Genomic DNA, 22,710 nt, shown 5'->3' with positions numbered 1-22,710 from the left:
AAATAACTCAACATTTTTGGAACGATATTGAGAAATGAACAAAAAATAATTAGGTTTTATGCATGCTTTTACATAATATTACATAGTCATAGTCATAGTCAATATCAGTTGAGTATTTATAAAATTAAACTGTTGAAAAAATTAAGAGGAGGACGCAACAATTTTTTTTATTAGTGCCGAGGGGGGGGGGCGCGTTGCAAAAAAGGTTGGAAACCACTGCATTAACATTTCAATCAAAATGTAGTATCAAAAAATATTTCACATGAGCCATGGTAACTTTGTGAGATAATTTGGTTGAAAATATATCAAGGAAACTTTATGTATCAAAGAATTTTTTGCCAAATTTCCTGGAAAAAACACTATTTTTTATGTCATATATATAGCTGACATATATATAGGACCATCCCTACACTAAGACTTTTTCTCGACCAGCCAAAAAATTTTTAGGTGACTTTGTCTTATAATATCTGACATGGCTCGTGTAGAACTTCTTAGCCTCAGACACATATGACACACATGGCGATTAACTTGTTAATTAATTTTCGACCCTTACATAAATTACATTATCCATTCACTTACGTGAAGCTCCAAAGTGCCATTTGCAAAAAAGACCAAGCTGTTGATATATATCGGTGGTGCGTGCGTTGACAGTGTGCGAACCGTGCGGTGAGGCAGGCGCTGGATAAATCTTGCGCCCGCCTGATGCGTGCTGGTGGGGCTGAAGAGCACCCTGGACGCGCCCCTATGTGGCGGCGCTACTGCGCTTTGCCAATGATGCATTCCTAAAGGAAAGTAAATGATAAAAAAAAACAGGATAATATAGTACAAAATATGTAGTACTATGTATTTATTGAATAAGAGATATTTATACTGTACTGATGCTTCCAACAAGAAATCAATAGGCGTTCATACAGTTTTCTCATTGGTGTTAATCCTGTTGGTTTATTAAATCAATCAAATATCCGTTGTAATTTTTTAAATGAATGAGTAAATAACAGTTATTTAACATTGTGCACACACTCTCATACAGACAGTTTTTTTCAATATTGGCCTCTAACGATTCAGCACTACTTGAAAACTCGAGAAATCAAAATTAGCAAGTCGGGTTTTCTGACAAATCATAAATTTTCCATTCAAAAAGTTAAAAAACCAAACAAATCCATCTTATTCTAAAATTATAATTATTATTATTTGATGTTTACAACATTTACCTTCTAGGCCAGTGTTGTGGTGAGCAAGGTGGACTTGGAAGAGGAGTACTCGGTGCAGATCCGGCTCTGTGTCTAGCCCATTGGGTTCCACCTACCACGATTGCAGAACCTCCGCCACCACCGCCGCCTTCTGTGTAAGATACATCCAGGCGGGAACCAGAGCGCGATGGAGGTGCTGACGAACCGGTTCCTGGTGAAAGTAAATTTAAGTAAGTTTTTTTTATTTAATTTGATTCGGACAGCAATTAGAACTTAAAAGTTTTATGAGCTGTTCTGATGAATATTTTATAAACAACGTTGATTTTTTATAGATGGCCAAAACACTTGTTGCAATTTTATGTGATGAATTTTTATTATTACAATTTCTGCAATAGTGATAAATTTTTATTGTTGCAGTGATTCCCGGTAGAGGCTATTTCCATTTGGAAACATATTGTTATCTATATTTTTAAGTAAGAACCGATGTCACTACAGCTTAATATCTTGAGAACTTACTTGAGAACAAACCCCAAATAATTTCAATAAATATTTTTTAGTTAGTTATCTGTTTTCCTTGTTGTAAAAACTTGCCCTAGCAACACTCCTCGGTCAGCTCGATATCAAGCAATAGTAATATCCAATGTTCACTTGAGATTATAGATATCAAATGTGATATAAAGTAAAAATAGCTTTTTAGGACATTGATACTGAAGTACATAAAACAAAAATCATAATTACGATGAAAATATATCACAATTAAATTTCCCATTGTCTTCTAATATAATTAACAAAACAATCATATAATAATGTTTTCATATAATAATAGATATATTGTAATTTAATTAGAAATAAAAAAAAACTGTTTTTCAAGCCATCTGGACGATTTTACATGTATTTTTATTAATTTTAATTTTCGAAGAAGTATATTATGATTAATTGAATTAAAAATAAATTAAAGTTAACTATTATAATCTTTTTTAATTTGCATTTTTGAGATTAATGATTAAAATATATTTTTACCAATTTATTAACTAACTTAAATTATCAACATTCTGTAAATTATTAAAATTTATAAATTTTGTAATCGTTTTAAGACTACTTCAGAATTGAACTTGTATAATTGAATATTAACGTAGAAATTTATATATATAAATGTATATATTTAAATAATGGAAATATCACATAAAATAAACAAAAAATAGGTTTTAAATATCTGTATTAAACAATCTATTTTAGTAATTTAATATTAGTATTGCATAAATATAATTTATCATATTTGATATATTATCATACAGTAATCAAATTAAATGAAGATAAAAAATTAAAATGGAAGAAATAAATCATCAATACTGCACTTATTGAGATAAATATTCTTTCTATACCTAAAAATATTTAAATATTTAGCTGATTAATGTTCAGTTTGGTTTTCAAGCGATATTTCACAATACTCCAGTACTCCTGCAGCACAAATAATTTAATTCGCATAAATCTCTCGAGAAAATAAATAGCTCTTTACTTTTCAGAAAGGTATACATTACACAACAGCAGAAGCAATCTGCCAAAAGTATTTTATTTATTATAGTACGGGCTTAAACAAATTGTCTCAATCCACATCATTTAATCAATTATTCAAGTATTGTTTTCCGAGCTGTAAAGGTCGGCTATGGTTTTGTTTCTCTTTACACTATATGAATTTTTTATGGTTCTTCCAACTGAGGAAGGAACAGGGATAAGCACTAAGCCTCTGACATATATTATGTATATGCCTACCTTTGAGGTGTTGTGGGACAAGACAGAGGAATCATTTTTATTACTGTCTTCAAGTAATTGATATATCGTAGTTACAACCAATTATTTAAAAAAAAGAGTGCGCGTAAGGTTCACACGCGATTGAAGTAGAACTTTTTTGCTATTGCACGAGATGGCATTTAAGTTAAAAATGAATACATTATATAACATATTTATATAATTATAAATTATAAATTATATAATTATAAAACATTAAAAATATTTATAATATTTGAAAACAATAATGTAATTAGTCATAGTTCAAATATGACATGATCGATTTGTCATTGTAATTAGCATTTAGAACTTGAATCTTCATCAGAGAAATGATGTAATTGCTGATTAATAAATTCTATAATATTCGTTCACACATTGGATCCAGTTAAACTACGCCTAAAGAAATATTGTTTTCACAATTTCACTCATCATGTAACTGTATTTGAAGAACTTCATGTAATTAAAATTAACATGCATTCATTGACTGCTTCTATTTTTGTTTTACTTTTTCGCTGGCGATGCAATCTCATTCAATTTTAATAACTTCAAAGATTTATAGAAACTACGAATAATATTTCAATAAATAAACACGAATAGTATTTCAATAAACTTACGTTTTTTACGCGGCACAAATGTTTCATTTGTTTTATTATTATCATTATAATTATTTACGGGGGAAAGGGAAAAATGTTCTTTTAATTCTTCTACGATGTAGCTTTAAAATCTAATGACATTCTAAACTCTATTCACTTGACACGACGACTAATAAAAATCGACTCATATAGAAATGATTTCATCGAGAGCGAATGAAAAACAATTCGGGCGTAACGCAACTTCCGTTGCATTTGCACAGAATTACTCCCTGGTCGCGCCTAAAAAAGTTTTACTTCAAAAAGATTGATAACTAAAATTAAGTAATTGAAACATATGATTAATTGGGCGTAAGTGGCGTTATTAATTATAGTGCACAAATACGTGTTTGTTCTAAATACTCCCATTATTAAAATTTTAATAAATTCATAAAATTCAACTAATTTTCGAAAGACTATTTTTCAGATCCATTATTAAATTTTTAATAAATTAATAGAATTCAACTAATTTTCGAAGGACTATTTAGGTGAATTTTATCAACATGTTATTTAAATAGCTAAATCCTAACTCTCATGGATTAAGTATATTATTTCCACATTTTGAGAAGTTCGTACAACTTGCCTTAAGGTAAAATGTCATTTATAACTATTTGTTTTATGAAGTTGTATACTGAAAATATTCTAAATAACTTGAAATATCGGAATAAATTCTGTTACTTTCAAAATTTTTTATTTAAATAGCACATTGTCAATGTTTTATTTTCGCGTATATACTCTCCAAAACACAAAATTTTGCCAATTCCAAAAGACGGATATATTCGTCAATAATAGTTAACTAAGTAATTAATAAATGTAATATTAAAATTTTGAATATGATTATAATATAATAGTAATAATTCTTTTACTCTTTCAATCAAAATATAAAATCACTAACAAAAATAATCTAATAAACCATAAATTCAAAATCTGCACTTATAAAACTAACTTGTTTACTTCGAAGCCTTGTTTTTCTCATTGCACAGATGCATCTCAAAGAAAATTCAATTTAGGTCAATTTATTTGAATAAGTAAACACCACCATAAGGCAAGTTGTAGTAATACGATAAATCTTAAATTGAATTAGGACTATATAATCCAAAAAACATCATCTTTTCGCAATAACATGATAAAAATATTATTCATGGGGTAACTTATCCTTGACCGAGTTGTTTGCTTTTAATCTGGATGAACGTTCCTTCTAAAAATGCATAGACTACATACTGCAATCAATGTTCAATTTATATGCACGTATAATATATTTAGTTACAGTATAATTTAAAATATTTTGCGGATGTATAAATTAAACTATTATCTTATATATAAAATTCTTCTGTACGGGTGTATGATTTGATACTTCTCCTAAACGGTTATTCGGATTTTGATAATACTTTTTAGAGCTTGTCAAAGGCAATTTTTAAGATTTTATAAACGATAAAACTGTAGTAATATTGTAGAAGCAAAAGTTACAAAAAACACTTATCATTGTGGTAGGACATTGGAAATATTTGAACTGCCATCTGCTTGGAATGTCAATTCACTTGAAATTTGAATTTAGCCGAAATTATGAGCCTAGATAATATTAGAATATAATATACAAGAAAAATGTAATGTCTACATTATTATTGCCGAAAAGAAGCTGAGATGTGCCAGAAATTAAAATAATATGAGATACAGCCAACAGTATAGATGTTTGGCAGATGAAATTATATCATTCAGTTTAATAAATAACGCAATAAGTCCAAAATACAATGTTTTTTAAGCTTATGCATATCGCATTTTGGATTACTTTACTAAATTATTTAACAATACAAAAAAATATCTCTACTTATTAAAAAAAGGATTTAGAATTTTGTTTCATGTGTCAAAAATTCATTTGTTTGGCATTAGTTATGGAATATTAAGCAAGTTGATCTTAGATTGAAGAATGATCATATTAACTAAATTTTACAAATTAATTTACCTAAGATTTGAACATAAATATTAATGTTTATTAAATTATTAGTAAAAAAAATGTACTTGGGAAATTATAATTGCCAAAAAGCAACTAATATATCGTACGAGATAATGAAAATTATAGACTAAATTTTATTGAAGCAATTACGTTGTGTGGTAAAATCAAGTGTGATAATGTTCTTTTACCGCAGATACCATATTATTTTTTCCTGAATATCTTATACTGCTTATGCCAAGACCATAAATGAATCTCAAAGGCAGGACATCAAATAGGATAATAAAAGGTATAGGATAGGATATTAAAAATTTGGAACTTTTAAATTGTAGACGTTAACGTCTGCCGGGTCATCCAGTATAAATATAATATATATATATATATATATATATATATATATTGTAAAAAAAAGACAAAATAACTTACCTGTATACGAGTATAATCCTGAAGGATTTGATCGAACTCTGAAAATAATAAGTTTTTGTTCAACTTCACATAAAAAAATTTCTTCTTAATATATAACTAATACCTATACTTTTGTAATAAATAAACGATCGAAAAAAACAGATACGAATTATATTTGGAGAATGATAAAAAGATAGCTCATAGAATAGTCATGTATTCTGATTGCTATTGAAAATAAAAATTAAAAAAAAAAAAATAAATAAAAAGATTTATAATTTTTTGCTCTATTTGTAATAGTTCACTGTACCTATCATTTTTCTTCAAACATGATAGGATAAACAAAAGATTTAACCGTTTGCAAATCCTACAAATATTTACTAGATTCATGCGTTCATTTTTTTCAATAACAGCATCAAAAGGCGAACGATTTTATTTGATAACAAAACAAATAATGTTAATTAAAATATAATTTTTTATTATTACTATTTCATCTATCCTCCTTTACCTCTGGTTGCTCATCGTACTGGCAGATCGAGTTATTCCAGTGGCTTGTCTTCGTGGACTGGACGGCTCCGAGGAACACGGCGGTGTCTTTGGCAGCAATCTGGTACTCGTATTGCTAGTAGATGGTTGCTGCTGCTGCTGCATCAGCTGTTGCTGTATCAGTTGCTTTTGTTGAGAAATAGTAGTGAGGCTACTAGAAGTGTGTGTTTGTCTAGAGGACGTTGCGGGCGAGTTGCCGGCAGATCTGGAAGTTGAAGCTGGTAAACGGGACGTGGTTGCTGGTGGCCCGGGACGGGCGGACGAAGATCGACGACGGAAGAGACGTTTGCCGGTACCGGTACGACATACCCCTATAATAATAGTTACAGAGATAACTTAAGTAAAAACTCTGTAGCAGAATAATTATCTCATATGCAATATAAGTCGATGACTAGCTTTATGATTTTCTCATGTATTATTATATATAAAGAATACTATTTGAATTGACTTGAAATAGTGTTGCAGTGTTGTTGTGAATTATTATTACTAATAACAGTTGATTAGGAACTTTCCAATTTATATTCCACTGAAGATGACATGAGATTATATGTCGAAAAGTTTAGGAATAATAAAGATGATATAATTTTCTACAATTTTTTAATTGATGTATTGCTTTGATGATTTAGTTTTACATACGACGTATTTCAACATTAAAACTTTAAATTAAATTGAAATAAAATATTTCTTGAATAAGGATGTGATGAACAAATAATTTTTTGTTGTTAAATGCGACATGGTCGATGCGGCGCAAACAGCCGAGATCAGATAAGATACATTTTTTTAATATTCTTAGCCTAAAATTTACGCCCAACTACATCAGCTATATGCCAAACAAATCCTTTCAAAATCACCTTGAAACAGTCAAAAGGACAGAAATTTTAAAAGATGTTAATTTGGTATAATGCAGTCTATTTATGTTCATACGCATGCATTAAAACCGGCAAAAAAACAGATAAATTATTTTTACTAAAAATAAAAGAATTGAAAGAAAAGAAATCATTGCCCAATCATTACTAGTAAATAATATCACCATTGATTCAAATAAGAAACAAAAGTCCGATAATGACATTAAAATAACAGTTGAAGACTAATTATTAATTTCCCGTAGGGTAAGTTATAATAATCGCAAAAAAATCGAAAATGAATTTTTTTATATATTTTTACGTTTCAGAGGTTTCTGAATATTTTGGCAAACCTTAAAAAAATGAATGAATGTGTACGTGTGTATGTGTGTATGTGAGTGCGGATACAAATTTTTCTTGACAATTTCCGGAATACGGATCGACCGATTTGGATAATTCAAAAAACATTCGATCCCTATTGATAAGATAACGTGCTGATTAGTTTTTGGCAAAGGCAGGTCTAGCCATTCCGAAGATACGGGGCAAAAAGTGCTAAAAACAATAGCTCAATTTTTAAAAGAACGGAGCGTCCGATTTTTATAACTCAAAAAACATTTTACTTGTATCGACGAGATAAAAAACTGATTAAATTTTTGAGGAGGCAGGTCTAGCGGTTTCGGAGATCTAGTAAAAAAAGTAAAACAAAATGCCATTTGGCGGTGAAAAATGATCATTAGACATAAGCACATTAAATTATCAGATATTTTATAGAGATTTTAATAATACGTATAAATTTTGTTTACATTTCTATGAGTGCGGTAACATCGTTTGTCCGTTAGACGGCGACGCGACGCTTACGCGCTTCGATATTTCGTCTCTATGCAGCAGTACGATAGCTTTACAAAAATGTTCAAATTCCCAAAATATTTCAAAATAAAGTAAACATTTTTTTCAAAAAGTCCTTTTTTTTAAAAAAAAAGTCAATTATTTTCAAAAATTTAAAATTTCTCAAAAATCTAATTTTTTCAAAGTTTAAAAAAAAATTTAACCTTTTTTGAAAAAAAATATTTTTGGTACGCGAAGTTCCAGCAATTTGCTTCAAGGCACGATGCCAATATAAAGTCATATATAATTTTTTTTATAGAGGAGAAAATTATGGAATTCGAAAACCGTTTTCTTAATAGAAAATACAAGTTTTAAATGTATGAACAACGTATAATTAATTGTATTCAAATTTATTTAAACCTGTTCATTTTTTTTTAATTAACAAAGTTGTATAAAAAATTATTATCAATAAAGTTGAATAGTAAATAATATCAGTTTTTAATCACTCTAAATTTTCTATTAAAATTTGTTCAAAACTCGAAACCTAGGAATACGACATTTTAGGAAAACCGTTTTCCAAAAATGTCGGTTTTGTATAAACCCTATTGGAAGGTAATATGTTTATGATTTACCTGTAGGGCAGGGTTGACCCATGGGACACTGTCCTTCGCAGATATGCCTTGCGGAAAGTAAACTTTGGTAAGAGTCCAGCATAATCGCGCAGTTATCGCGGTCGGATGCCTCCAACGCCAAACTGGGGTAACGCTCTTTAAGCCTGCGGCGTTCCTTTAAATAATCACCACCATTAATATCATATACCAATTTAATATTTTACATTTGTAGTGGAAAATGTGGCAAAAACAATTGTACGTATAAAACATCTTAATGTTTTATTTATTACCTCTGCAAGCATTTTCTGTTCAAAGTCTTGCAGTTGTTTCTGGAAACCTTGATTTGGATTCGCGACAGCTCTGCCGGCGCGTACCACTTTTAAGGCTTCTTTCCAAGAGAGATTCGTGACGCTCATAATGTAAGCTACTGCAACCGTCACACTGCGTGACATGCCTGCCAGACTAAAAAATAATATAGTATGAAAGATATGATATTTAAAACATTTATCATAGATTTTTGAAGTAAAACTTCTTTAAGCGCGATTAGAGTGTAACTCAAAGCAACGAAAATGCGTTACGCCAAATACTGATTCGTGATTGGCCAATAATGTTGTTGATGCAAACAAGTTAATGCGATTAATATGAAACAGATATGTAAAATATCTTATAATTATATAAAAATGAATCGCAAAATGTGTTAGTAAGCGCATAACCCAACAACGCCTGGACCAATTTGGCCAATTATTTTTTTAAAATGTTCGTTGAAGTCCAAAAATCGAATAATTGCGGGAGAACCCCTAAAAACACCCCTTTTCTTTTTCTCATACAAACGTTTCCAAACTATAACGTAGAATCAATTTGAGCTTTATTGCTATTATATAAAGTTCATATTAAATTACAAGCACTCACTGCATACTCCTTCTAAACGATTATTTGGATTTTGATAAATCTTTCTGTAGTTTGTTAAAGAAATTTTCTAGGATGTATGCGATTATAAAGTACTGGGATGTATGTGCAATATTGTAGAAATAAATGGAAGAAATTGCAAAACTAAAATTGCATTGAAAACAAATGAAAACTATCATCTGCCAAAAATTTCAATTCACTTATGAACCTAGACGATATTAGAATATGTATAAATTTATGATTATGAATAAGAGAAAAATGGAATGTCTACATTATTATTTCCAAAAAGCAGCTGAGATAAAAAAAATTATAAATAATATAAAATCCAGATGACACGATGGCAGATTGAATGATATACATATGAACAGGATATGACAAATTAATTCACTTAAAATATGAAATTAAGTATTAATCAAGGCCGGTCCTACCTGTAATGCGATACATGCAAAAAATACGAGCGCATGACTTAGGGAGCGCCAACACAAAATTCGGATATTAAATTTTGAACATAGTTTTTTTTTTCAATATATAATTTCTTTGCATCTTTTACTAACCTTTCCACAATATTTTTAAAATTCCTAAAAATTTACTTTATAACAACAAATTGGAAAGATGAATGCATACAATTCGGCTCTCACGATATCGATTAGAAGAAGTTTAAGATGGCAATTTTGGACATCTTAAATAATAAAAAATTAAATTAATTTAATCCAACTCAAAGTACCAGTGTTATGCTATGGTTATGGTTATGTTATACCGTTTAAAAGATTTCAATTTGCAATATAGTGCGGTAATTGAGACTCATCATTTTATTTAAAGCAGTTATACATTTAACATCACTCATATTATAAACGTACATGCATTTTGGCGTGTAGAGTAATTTAAAAAACAATAATTATTATTTTTAGGTAAACGGTAAATATTAGTATATTATATTAAAAGATTGTAGACATGGGTACAGGACAACGTCTGTCGGTTCATCTAGTTTATCATAAATTTTTGAAGTAAAACTTCTTTAGGCGCGACCAGGGTATAACTCAGCAAAAATGAAACGGAAATGCGTTACGCCAAATACTGATTTTGTCATTGGCCAATAATGTCATTGATGCAAACAAGTTAATTCGATTAATATGAAACAGATGATATTTAAAATATTTTACATACATTTTAAGTAAAAGTCTTGAGGCGCGACTAGTGTGTAACTTAGCAAAAATGCAACGGAAATGCGTTACGCCAAATACTAATTCGTCATTGGCCAACGATGTCGTCATTTGAAACGAGTTAATGCGATTGGTACGGCAACCATGTAAATTACGAAATGTCAAATGTTAAGGATTTAGATAAAAATTCATTCTAAAATAAATATAATTGTCTCTAATTCTTCTTTCCGTGTCAATGGAAACCATATCATTGATTAAAACTGAATCTTAATTTTAATGACTTCTATGTAATAATGAGTGATTTAATATTACGACATGGCCTATAGATTTAAGATAATTAACGTTGGCAAAGTTCCACGTTAGCACAGTTCGGAAAATGTTATTCAGTCTTTGAGACTTGCACAGCTTAATGAATCGATTACACCGTTATTGCATAAAATACGAGTTAATTATTCGAAATTTTTATAAGAAAAAGAAACATTATACTCGGTGTATAAAATTCTTGAATATTTTAATTTCAGTCAATATATTTTATTCAGAGACTGAAATTTTATAAAAAAAAAATAAAACAAATTATAATTCTGCAAATACAAAATTAATTTTCAAACTTCATAAAATTATTTTCCACACATGTACAGTACAGAATACATTTTCAAAAGTAATGGAGATTGCTTCTATGACAAGATAGAGCAAACTTTATTGATTAAGGCCAATATAAATTTGCTATAGTGTTGTCAAGATTGATATCTGATCTATAGACATTGACTACATAATTTTCATTTTAGATATTTTTGTGATAACAAGCGCTACCTCCCTTTTTAAAAATGAAATTATTATTCAAGCCTTTTACACCTAATCATATTAAGAACTTCCTATAATTTTTACTGCATATTTGGAAGAAAAAAACGCCATAGTTCCAATATGCAGTTCACAAAACTGCAAAAAGTTTTATAAACTCAGTCTAAAAGATTCTTAGAATTGCATAAAATATGTTCTCTCTCAATTCCAAACACACTCCGCATAATATTGAAAAATGCAAAAACTAAGATGCGAACACCAGAGCACGTACATACTGGCGCCTCTAAAAATAGATATGGAAATTAATATCGACTGCAGTTTAAATTAAAGTACCAAAGCATTATTTCATTTTATGCATCATTGCTCTAGTAACAAGTTTTCTGAATATTTCAATTTCAACGTCAAATTTAACTGTCAGAGTTACCGTAACAGGAGGAAAATATGAGGTGTAATTCCTCTTAGTTATTAATGAGTTTATGACATAGTACGAAGCTTGTGTTGACTACAATATATTAGCTTAGAAAACATATACATATAATATACGTTAATTAGTAGGTTGTTCATGCAATGCATTGAATTTGTCTGTTTTTAAAAATATTTTAAAAACGCCAGAGTATTACAAAGGCGTAAAATACGAGTACAAAGGTCCAATTTGACTTTTAACATACTGATCTTTTCCATTAGGGATAAGAAAAAAACGATTCAAAACTCATTGAGATATCGATTATGTGTATAATTTAAGACAATGTATTCCTAGAATTTTAGCAAAACAAGTTAAGCGATTATTCATGGTTGTTTATTCAGGCATTACAGTGCAAAATCCAGCTCCACTATGTTATGTAGAAAGCTATCTCCTCTCTTCAAATATGCAAGTTTAGTACACGTCAGAGATGCCCTTGTCTCCGGAAATGTTCTTTAAAGCATATTTCTCTAGCGGGAAACAAAATGCAACTCAAATAAAATACCTTCAAAATAACTTCAAAATTAAAAAAAACGGAGAACCTGGTTTTGTAAAACAAATATATAAATAAATATATATGTAGTGTTTAAAATGAGCAAAAAATCTTCAATTTTTTGACGATTTCTCGGCATGTAGAAGGGCCAAAACTAGAAATTAAATGTAGGACATATAGCAAAAAAAATAACGTCAAAAAAAACTATTTAAATACTCATATATTTTCCGGGTTAAATTCGATCAAAACTCGAAAAATATCCTGATCAAATTCACTAATTTTTTTTTGGCCGTAATATCTTAGAAGCTGGGATTTCGATAAAACTTATAGTGTATATCAAATATAAAGTTAGTAAAATGCTATAGACATTTTATTGCAATTACTCTATTGGCTTTCCCTTTCAAAGTTTTGCAGTGTTTAAAATAAGCAAAAAAAATCTTCACTTTTTTGATGACTGCTCGGTTGGTAGGGCAGCCCAAACAAACTGGAAATTAAATGTAGGGCATATAGCAAAAAATTACATCATAAAAGAATTATTTTAATACTCATACTTTTTTTGGGAAGGCAGGACAGCGGTTTCGTAGATACAGAAGAAACTGTAAAAAAAGTGTGATACTTGGCGGTCTTAAATGATCATTAGACATATGCACATCAAATTATCAGATATTATATAATGATTTCAAATATGAGTACTAATTTTGTTAAAATTTTGGGTTCCGTATTAAAATTTTTAATTTTTAAGGTCCCATTATAAGTTCAAAAAAATTTCAAAATTTTCAGATTTTTTTTCTAAATTTTCAAAAATATGCAAAGTTTTATACTTAAAATATAGATTTTAAATTTATAATTCAGTTTAAAAATGTATATACTTCATATATTTTTACTTTAATCGTAAGAAATATATCTTCATAATTAGATGGATTCATTCGGCATCGCTTCTTAATGTAAACATTTTTAAGTATTTTGAGCGTCACTGCAATTATAATTATATCTTTGAAAATGTTTAAAACAATTGTTATTAATCATTGATCAATATTTATTGTTTTTTTACTCGGATATTAATTCTGGTACGGAAAGTTCCAGCAATTTGCCTTAAGACACGATACCATGCACCACACAAATTTAATCAGTTCTTCATTTTGTCAATATAAGTAATTATTCAAATCGGGCGCATTTCAAAAACTGAAATACTATTTTTGGCACTTTTTGTCCCGTATCTCCGAAACAGCTGGATCTGTCTCCGCCAAAAACTAATCATCACGCCTTCCCATCAACAGGAATCCAATGTTTTTTAAATCATTCAAATTGGTTGATCCATGCGCCCAAAATCGTGGACAAAAATTTTATCCAATACACACACAAAATCCATTTTTTTTAAGATATGCCAAAATGATCAGAAACCTGTAAAACGTAAAGATGTACAAAAATCTTCATTTTCGATTTTTTTGCGATTACTATAACTTACCGTACGGAAAGTTAATAATTAGCGTAACTATGGAGCGACTATGATCTAATCGACACTAATTGATTTGACTCTCTAAATACAAATATGAATTATAAATTACCATTACCAAAATTATGTTTGTTCTGTTGATTAAAATATTTGGCTCGTGATGAATATATAATGTGTGTTTATATAATGAAATATGGAAAAACCTAGTTAAAAATTTAAATCTGTCCTGTTTCTCGCGTGATACGTTTGATAACATGAATAAATGGGAAAATGCGACCTGGTGGAGCCGTCACACACGCCACGCCGCCTAATGTAATACTCGTCTAATTAACCAAGTTTGTCGTGCTAATCTGGACTCAACTTGCATTTATGCTTTGAATGGAAATTTAATCATACAAATCTGCAAAATTGAAATGTTGCTGCATATGAATCTACTTAAATTATTCCGCAGATAATATAACGTAGACCCAAATAATAATATGGTAATGCACTAGACATCAAAAGTACTATAACGTTGTTATGTAAGGGATGTTAGTAATAACAAAAACTTTTCATATATCAATTAATTAAATTAAATAAATAGGGAGGGTCCATTAATCACGTGATAATTTTTTGTAAGAATTTTTGGACCCCCCTCACCCTTGGTGATACACACCTCCCGCATCAAACATAACGTCTTTAATTAAGAGAATTTTTTTAATTTTTTTTTGAAAATGTTTGGATTTTTTTAAAAAGAATTTACGTAAAAATAAATACACGTGATATTTTGCTATACCCCTCCTTTCTTCACGTGATTTTTTGTCAAAACACATAATTAATGGTCGCCCCTATTAATACAAAGTGTAAATATTAAACAAATATTAAAATTGAGATATGACTTGAAATATGCTGCACAAATTTTCAGAATTATTCCCACATATAATTGTTGCTAACATATCATTACTCTATGTAGTCACTTTATTTATAATCTATAGCCGATCAGGTCACGAAAACAAGCTAATGTTCTTTTAATTAGAACTTTATTTCGGTATTAATGATATATTAATAACCTATGAACATATAATTAAAGATAATTTAGATTTCTTGATACCTTGATTTTATGACCAATTTCAAAAACTTTCCTCATAACATATCAAAAGTTTGTAATAAACATGCTAATCTTATATTTCTAGTCACAGTATAACTTATAGTGAGTCAGAATTTCTGATATAAACCTGAGTTGTTTAATAATATTTAAAGTTTATCAGCTTTATATATAATGAGATAATTTGATGATGCAATCAAACGCTGTTGATTAAATTTTATTAGACGCGATTGAGATAATCCAGTTACATTTCTCAACGTTCTTATAACACTAAGAATAATTTCATTAATAATATAGCTTATACAATTAGAAGTTGTCTTTTGAAAATGTCTATTTTCATTCATATTATGTTACTCAAAACTATTATGACTGAAAACGGAACACAATAGCGTTCATTTCACAATTTTAACGTTCTACAGTTACATTTTAAATTGATTCATATGAAAAATATGTGTTCATTTTATTTTTGGAATCAAGGTGCCATTTGTAATCAATAGTAGATATATATGTGCTTCAAATTGTTTTAGAAAACAAATAAGATAGAAAATTTGGTAAGTCAAGTATTCAATATATTAAAGAAAATCGTGCTACAAATAAAGTATTGAATTGCAATATTCTTTGTAAATAGCGAGTCAGAATTATTTCGCTCTTCTACGTTGTTGTCATCTTACAAAACAAATTCTACAATTCTTGCAGAAATACTTAAACATTTTAACAATCAAAAGTACGCATGCTCGAATAACTTTACTATCAATTCATGATACTTCTTCGCCTTAATTTTCTATTTAAGAAACTTTAGAATTTCGCGATTTGCAAGAAGTTTAAGTGCTATGGAGATTGTAGCAATATAATAATCTAACTGCTCTAAAATTATTGTCATATGTGTATTTATATGTGTCCGTAGTTTTGTGTATATGGCGTGAATTTATATAATATTAGACTTACCAATGAATAAGAACATTTCCATCTCTGAGTCTGGCCGCATGAATGAAATCGTTGCATAATGGAAAATATTGCGAGAGATTCTGCCCCGGCGAATCCGAAGCAATCACACACAGATAATGCATATCCTGAAATAAAAAGGATTCTTGATAAAATATTCTATTAATGACACATTTTCCTGTTAAGGCCCTGTGCTAATATACAAAATTTTTTTTTAATAGCAACGCCATGCCAAACTATACACTGATCAACCCATAGGTGTAATTGGAACTTTCCCATGCTAAATATCGCTATAATTTTTTTTTTAAAAATTGACTAATCTATTTTTTTATCACATGTCCGATATAATACTAATAATCATTGATTTTCTGGTAGTCACATACTAAGGACCTTCGTTTATTATTTTTATTATTATATTTTCAAGTAAAATCCCATGCCTCTACCACTTGACATCAGGTTGCTCAAAGCGTGTATCATCGACCTTTGTTTCAGATATAAATTAAAAATACAAAGCAATCAGTACTTTTTTATGCCACCTTTTATCTATTGTATTTATAGCACCCTGCTTCCGAGAATGTCAACATTATGCAAATGATTTTATTTAATATTGTACAAAACTCATTATATTGTATAAACGTAGTCATTTGCAATTTTGGCCGAATAACATTTACATTTTCTTCAGAATGTCGCATATAAATTACACTTCGTCACTTCAATGAAACCGGTATATAAATTATATATTTTAATAAAATTGATAACGAATACACTTCTACATTATTCAGTGTTATATTATGAGCCTCCCTTTTATACATAAGCATTTTATGTAATTATACAAATACTTGTCGTGAGTTATAGTAATCGTCTAAAATTCTGAAATTCGAAAAATTTTTGCAAATCTTTACTCTTCAGAGGCTTCTGTACATTTTGGCATGCCACAGAAAAAATGGTTGTGTGTGTTTGTGTTTTGTGTGTCTGAAATATTTCGTCGACAATTTTGGGCGCCCGGAATAACCGATTTGAAAGGTTTAAATTCATTCGATTCCTATTGATGAAAGACACCGACTTTTTGGCAAAGACAGGTTCAGAACTTTCGGAAATATGGAGCAAAATGTGCTAAAATTTCAGTTTTTGAGGAAACGCAGCATGCAATTCGAATGATACAAAGAACATTTTGCTTGTATAGTGAGTATGAAGAAACTATTAGTATTTATAATGACCTATTTAAAAACATTTAAGATTTTTCGACTATGTATTTCATTATGGTACGAGAAGTTCCAGCATTTTCCTTAAAACGATACCATTCACCACTAGTTCATTTTTTTTCTTTAGGACAAAATTACATACTTATACAATGAACAAAATGACCTAGTACTATTTGGTAAGTACTACAAGACAGTTCATTCGCTGCCAAAAAGAAAAAATTGAAACCTGTCAAGCTTCTTTAACTTCTACTCTAACTATCCCTAAAAACAGACCGATAAATGGCAAAAAATAGAAACACTAATTATTGCAAAAGTCTCTCTTCACATTCTGCTCAAGATAGGATACACTGTATAAAATTGTTCCCTTTAGGCTCATTTTGTGCTGATGCGCCCAAAAGGACCAAATGATTCATTTGTAAACTATATTCTTAAAAATTAGTATCTCAGTATATTCTTAACCTATATGTAATTTTGTCTGTACTATATAGACAACATGGTTTTTGTAACTAGTTGCTTTTTTGCTTAACAAATAAAATATTACAGATCCTATTAATTAAAAGACTATCTTACTTGTGAGCTCGCCGCGGTAAAGAGCGACGGGACTTGATTTAGAAATCCCGGGTTAGAAATATATATAGCAATATATTTCGAAGTGAAAATAGCCCTCACCCGGCATTGCTGCACCATTAAAAGTCAACCCTTTTAGATCAATTATAATAATAAAATCATCAAATGGATGGATCAACCCTTGAAGTAAGTAATAGGATTGAAGGTTCTGATAGCTGTTAAGACCGATTATAATATCATAAAATGAAGAAAAATCATGTCATACTGTCCGTACTTCCCCTAATGTCATACAGACAGGCTAACATGCCGTATTATTTTATAGTAGTTTAATAGTTTTCTACTTACGAGATGCTGCCTCCTGGCCCCGTCGTGTATGGCGACGATGTGTGTTATTCGATGTCGCTCCAGCTGGGCGGGATCCTTCGAGTCACGATAGTTGCCCACGTACAGACCAGGCAAAACCTGCAAAACAACGTCATCCGATTAGATTCCTGATTAGATGCGAAGGCACGTATTAAATTATATATATATACATAGGAGGATATACATTTATAACATAAGTGAAGATGGGGCACGTGTTCTAAATAATCTGAACAAATTAAATTACACTGATTATTCTTTTTGATTGTGGTGGTATTTGACTAAATTAATTTACAAAACTAGGTAGGATATGGGATCGCCCGTAGGTAAGCGGTTAAGAACGACGGGACTTGTTTCAGAGATCCCGGGTTCGATACCCACTTCGAGCAGCCTGTTGCCAGGCAACATTGACAACAATTTTCACTTGGAAATATAGATAGCAATATGTTTCCAAGTGAAAATAGCCCTCACCCGGCATTGTTGCATCATACTTTCCCTATTACAGAGATTGTAATAAAAATTTATCATACAGAGATGTGACAACTGTTTGGGCTGCCATCTGTAATAAAACAAACGTAGATCTTAATCATAACAGCTCATAGAACTCATAAGTTCTGATCGCTATTCAAATAAAATTATAAAAAAGGGTAGAATATAATATAGGTAGTAAAGATGTGGCGTCGTCCTAAATAATCTGGACAAATTAAGTAACAGATAATTATTCTTGTTGATCATGGTCGTATTTGACTAAATTAATTTATAAAACTAGGTGAGATATAATAACTCATGAAATACAAACTCCTATTATATAAAGCAATAATAATTCTAATCTGGACATACGGAAATGAACTATGGGCGTGCGTAAGTAATTAAAATTTAAAACTAATACAAAGAGCACAATCAAAAATATGAAGATGCATTGTGAACGACACTTTACTTGAAAATAGGAACTATTAATGAAGTAATGAAAGACAAAAGTAAAAAAATACCACAAAAAATTATCTGGTCACCCGAACAAATATTCAAACCAATTGAGTGAGGAATATCCTGCTCAAAGATGAAAAAATTGCCATACGATGACTCATTGGAAATAAACTCTTTAAAGGCATGAAGTCTAGCTCATTGTCAAAATATTGTATATTTTTATTGATGCATAAAAAATATCTTTGAAATAAATGTATAATATTTGTAATTGCATCATTTAGGCTTCATTTATTCATCACATTTAATTATAAACTCATACTATACGAAATTAGGTCAACATCAAAATCTAGCAATACTATTAATCAAAGAACCTTCTCCAAGCTGATTGCTCAAAAATGGCTAGGTTCATTTTACTAACATAGCTTTTTATCTATAGGGGCATTTTCTCAGTGGAGGAGACCCCTACATGACATATTTATGAATCACATAAGCGTATAGAAATTTGAATTTTCTAATTGTCTATAATGAATAAATAGTAATAATAAAAAAATAATCAAAGTTTATGGTGATCAGTATAAATACATAACGGAATATTCACAGAGTATCTCCTTATTTTTGTAATTAAACTAAAAAACAGCATTAACATCGTCTCATAATTTTCCGCGTTGAAATTTTGCCTTTGAATAATAACTATAAAAATCTGCTGGCCCAATAATCGCAAAAAAAAACAAAAAAAAACTCGAGGCCTTACGTGATTCATCAAATGAAATTTGCACGGTTACATCAATTTCGAAATTTTTAAAATTTTGAATTTGGTATAACCGTTTTTTGAGAAAACATCGACAACAGATCATATTTAGGCTCACATACATATTCCCACACCTTCTTTTTACAGTTTTAGTGTCAAACGATTCGGTATGAATACAAAAAACGAGAAAACAAAACAAAACATTAGCAAATCGAGAATATAAACTTCTTTATAGGGAAGATAAGAAATTCATAATTTATACAATTAAAATTAAAATACAAACCAACCAAAATAAAATAATGACGTATTTTAACTTAACTTGAAGTAAAAATTCTATTCTTGTATAGTAGGTATTATGAAGTAATATAATTATCATAAATAATATTTACAATATTAGTGTAAATAATAGTACCAATCTCATAGATTGTTTAAGTTATTTAATCAAATATCTAAATTGAATTTATGTGCATCGATTATTCAAACAAAAAGCAATATTCAATTATAATTAACAGTTCTAATAATGAAGTAGAAATTCGATTAAAACTTTGATTAAAGCTGTTGATATCTGATAAAATATTAAAATGCTTTAAATTTAAAAAAAAATATTATTGTACAAAATAACATAGTCATGCCTGAAGGACTTTATTTTAGTTATATAAAAAGTAAATATAATATCTGAGCCAAATAATATAGACTTCGAAGTGGTTCATGCCGAATTTCTAATTTAATGAAAATAAGTTTATTTTAAATGGCTAAATAGCTTCATGTAATAGCAATTGCTTCAATTCCGAATTTACTCTTATTACTGTAATTTATTAATACAATTATTTCATTTCAACTATCATCAATTATTTCAAGTATCTCTCTAAGTTCGCAAACTGTTCTCATTCAAGTTCTCCTGAACACTTGAATTCGAATATTCTAACAGATCAGATGATCCTTCATGTTACAAAATCGATGACATTACAGATACGTATTGACATTCGTTGTTATTAATGTTCAGGAAATGCATCGAATCGCAATCTACTTTATATTTCAGCGAATAGTTGTATTTCTGTTCTACAATTCACAAATATCGATTCTGCAAAACGAATAAAAGCATGACGAAGTGTCCTTGTGTTATGAGATTTTTGATGGTTTAGTAAGACAGCATATAACTATATTTTAAAGATAAGAAAATATAAATTTTATGATGATTTTTTGTTTGTAAAAGATCAAAAATGATCATGAAATAATTTTTTACAAAATAATGCCAATGGTATAATACTTTTTCCAATACTATATTTTATACATTAAGTTTATATTTCTGGCTAGGTATAATTATATTTAATAATATTTTTAACTATAAATAAAAATTCTGGGCCAATTTCATATATTTGGGTCTAAATCTGGGAAACGTACATCAGCAAGCAACAAATGTTTATAGAAATGTGTTTTTTGCTTTTTTACAAAAATTTGTGAACTGGTCCTTTCAACTCAAATGTCTAATGCCTAATTTCAATTTTAGTTCCAATGTCTAATTTCATTTTTAGAGCCATTTTACGAATATAAATTACATGAGAGCATTTTTACAGACATAACATACTGATCTGGCATTTCAAAAATATTCATCAGCAGAGTTCGAATAACTATTTATTTAATTTATCTCTTGTAAAATTGATTTATTTAACTCAATTTACTTTTATATTTGATATATATTTCTTTGCCAAGGTGATGGTTCAGTTGTTTCTTTTTACCCCACCCAGATGTGAGCTTTTATAGAGGTTCTTCGAAATTCTTCGAATAATAAAATTTCCAAAAATCTAATATTTTTCTACCTCTACTGCGCGATCCTATTTCGTATAAATATTATCTTGTGCTCGAGATGAAATTTCGATTTAGATTCAACATATATTTTGTACTTCAACGGTATTTTTGACGACTAGAATTGATTCGAGTTCAAACGAAAAGCAACCACTTGCAAAACCAATCAAATCGCATACGTCGGATCTGTAAAATGCAATCTATCATTTGGGTATTCAAACTCGAAAAAACTCGATGGTTTAAAAGAACAGCTAGTGAAAGTTTTTACTTATTTAAATCGAATAAATTCAATATATATATATATGTGTGTGTGTATGTATATAATGTCCTATCCTATACTTTTTAATATCCTACTTGATATCCTACCTTTGTCATTCATTTATGGTCTTAGCGTAAACAGTATAAAAAATTCAGAAAAAAATAATAAATAAGTTGCTTTTTGTCAATTATAATTTCTAAAGTACATTTTTCTTACCAATAATTCAATAAACATTATTGTTTATGTTCAAATCTCATGTGACAATGTGATGTAAAAAATCAGTATATTAATTTACGTGATGGTTTATAAGTATACCGTGTTGCTTTAAGACCTTATATTTTTTGAAACTTTTGCATAAATTAACCAGATTAGGTAAATCATAGCGCAAAACTAACCAATCAACGCGAGTTTTTCGTGTAATTCAACAGCAAAAAAATCATATATGGCCAAGCTTTTTTTAGGTTGTTAATATATTAATAACATATAGTTTGGTGAGGATCACTATGATTAATTTCATATTGAGTTAACTGTAAATTATAAATATTCCATCACCATAAGATATGTGAATAAAACCACTATTTAGATTATGATATATATTGAACTTCACTCTACAACCTTCTTCTATCATTACATTTGCTAGTCTCCCATATTATTGTAAGTTACAGGTATTTATTCTTATACCATTGCATCCCCTACCCCAAAGGGTCCCGGGTTAAATTGAAAAAGCCCTGGTCAAATCTTGACCATAGTTTAAAATTTTTCGTACATATATT

At 29.3% G+C, this 22,710-nt stretch overlaps 1 protein-coding gene across 1 annotated transcript in view; it reads right to left on the bottom strand.

Annotated features, from left to right (window-relative positions):
- Nucleotides 1-485: 485 nt before the first annotated feature.
- LOC113368104 (dual specificity protein phosphatase 15-like) overlaps nt 486-22,710 on the bottom strand; it is a 35,392-nt gene continuing 13,167 nt past the window's right edge. Inside the window, exons 2-9 of the mRNA XM_026609667.1 lie at nt 18,189-18,305; nt 16,078-16,202; nt 9,069-9,240; nt 8,800-8,953; nt 6,463-6,811; nt 5,979-6,016; nt 1,212-1,401; nt 486-782 (exon numbers count right to left, since the gene is read on the bottom strand). Coding sequence (XP_026465452.1) covers nt 743-782; nt 1,212-1,401; nt 5,979-6,016; nt 6,463-6,811; nt 8,800-8,953; nt 9,069-9,240; nt 16,078-16,202; nt 18,189-18,305 — 1,185 coding nt within the window. The 3' untranslated portion in view covers nt 486-742. The remainder of the gene's footprint in view (nt 783-1,211; nt 1,402-5,978; nt 6,017-6,462; nt 6,812-8,799; nt 8,954-9,068; nt 9,241-16,077; nt 16,203-18,188; nt 18,306-22,710) is intronic.

This window comes from Ctenocephalides felis, unplaced genomic scaffold, assembly GCF_003426905.1.
Source record: "Ctenocephalides felis isolate EL2017-DRISC unplaced genomic scaffold, ASM342690v1 CF-g0.4_SCAFFOLD_01170, whole genome shotgun sequence".
Taxonomy (NCBI): Eukaryota; Metazoa; Arthropoda; class Insecta; order Siphonaptera; family Pulicidae; genus Ctenocephalides; species Ctenocephalides felis.
This window is presented reverse-complemented; position numbering and strand designations above follow the sequence as displayed.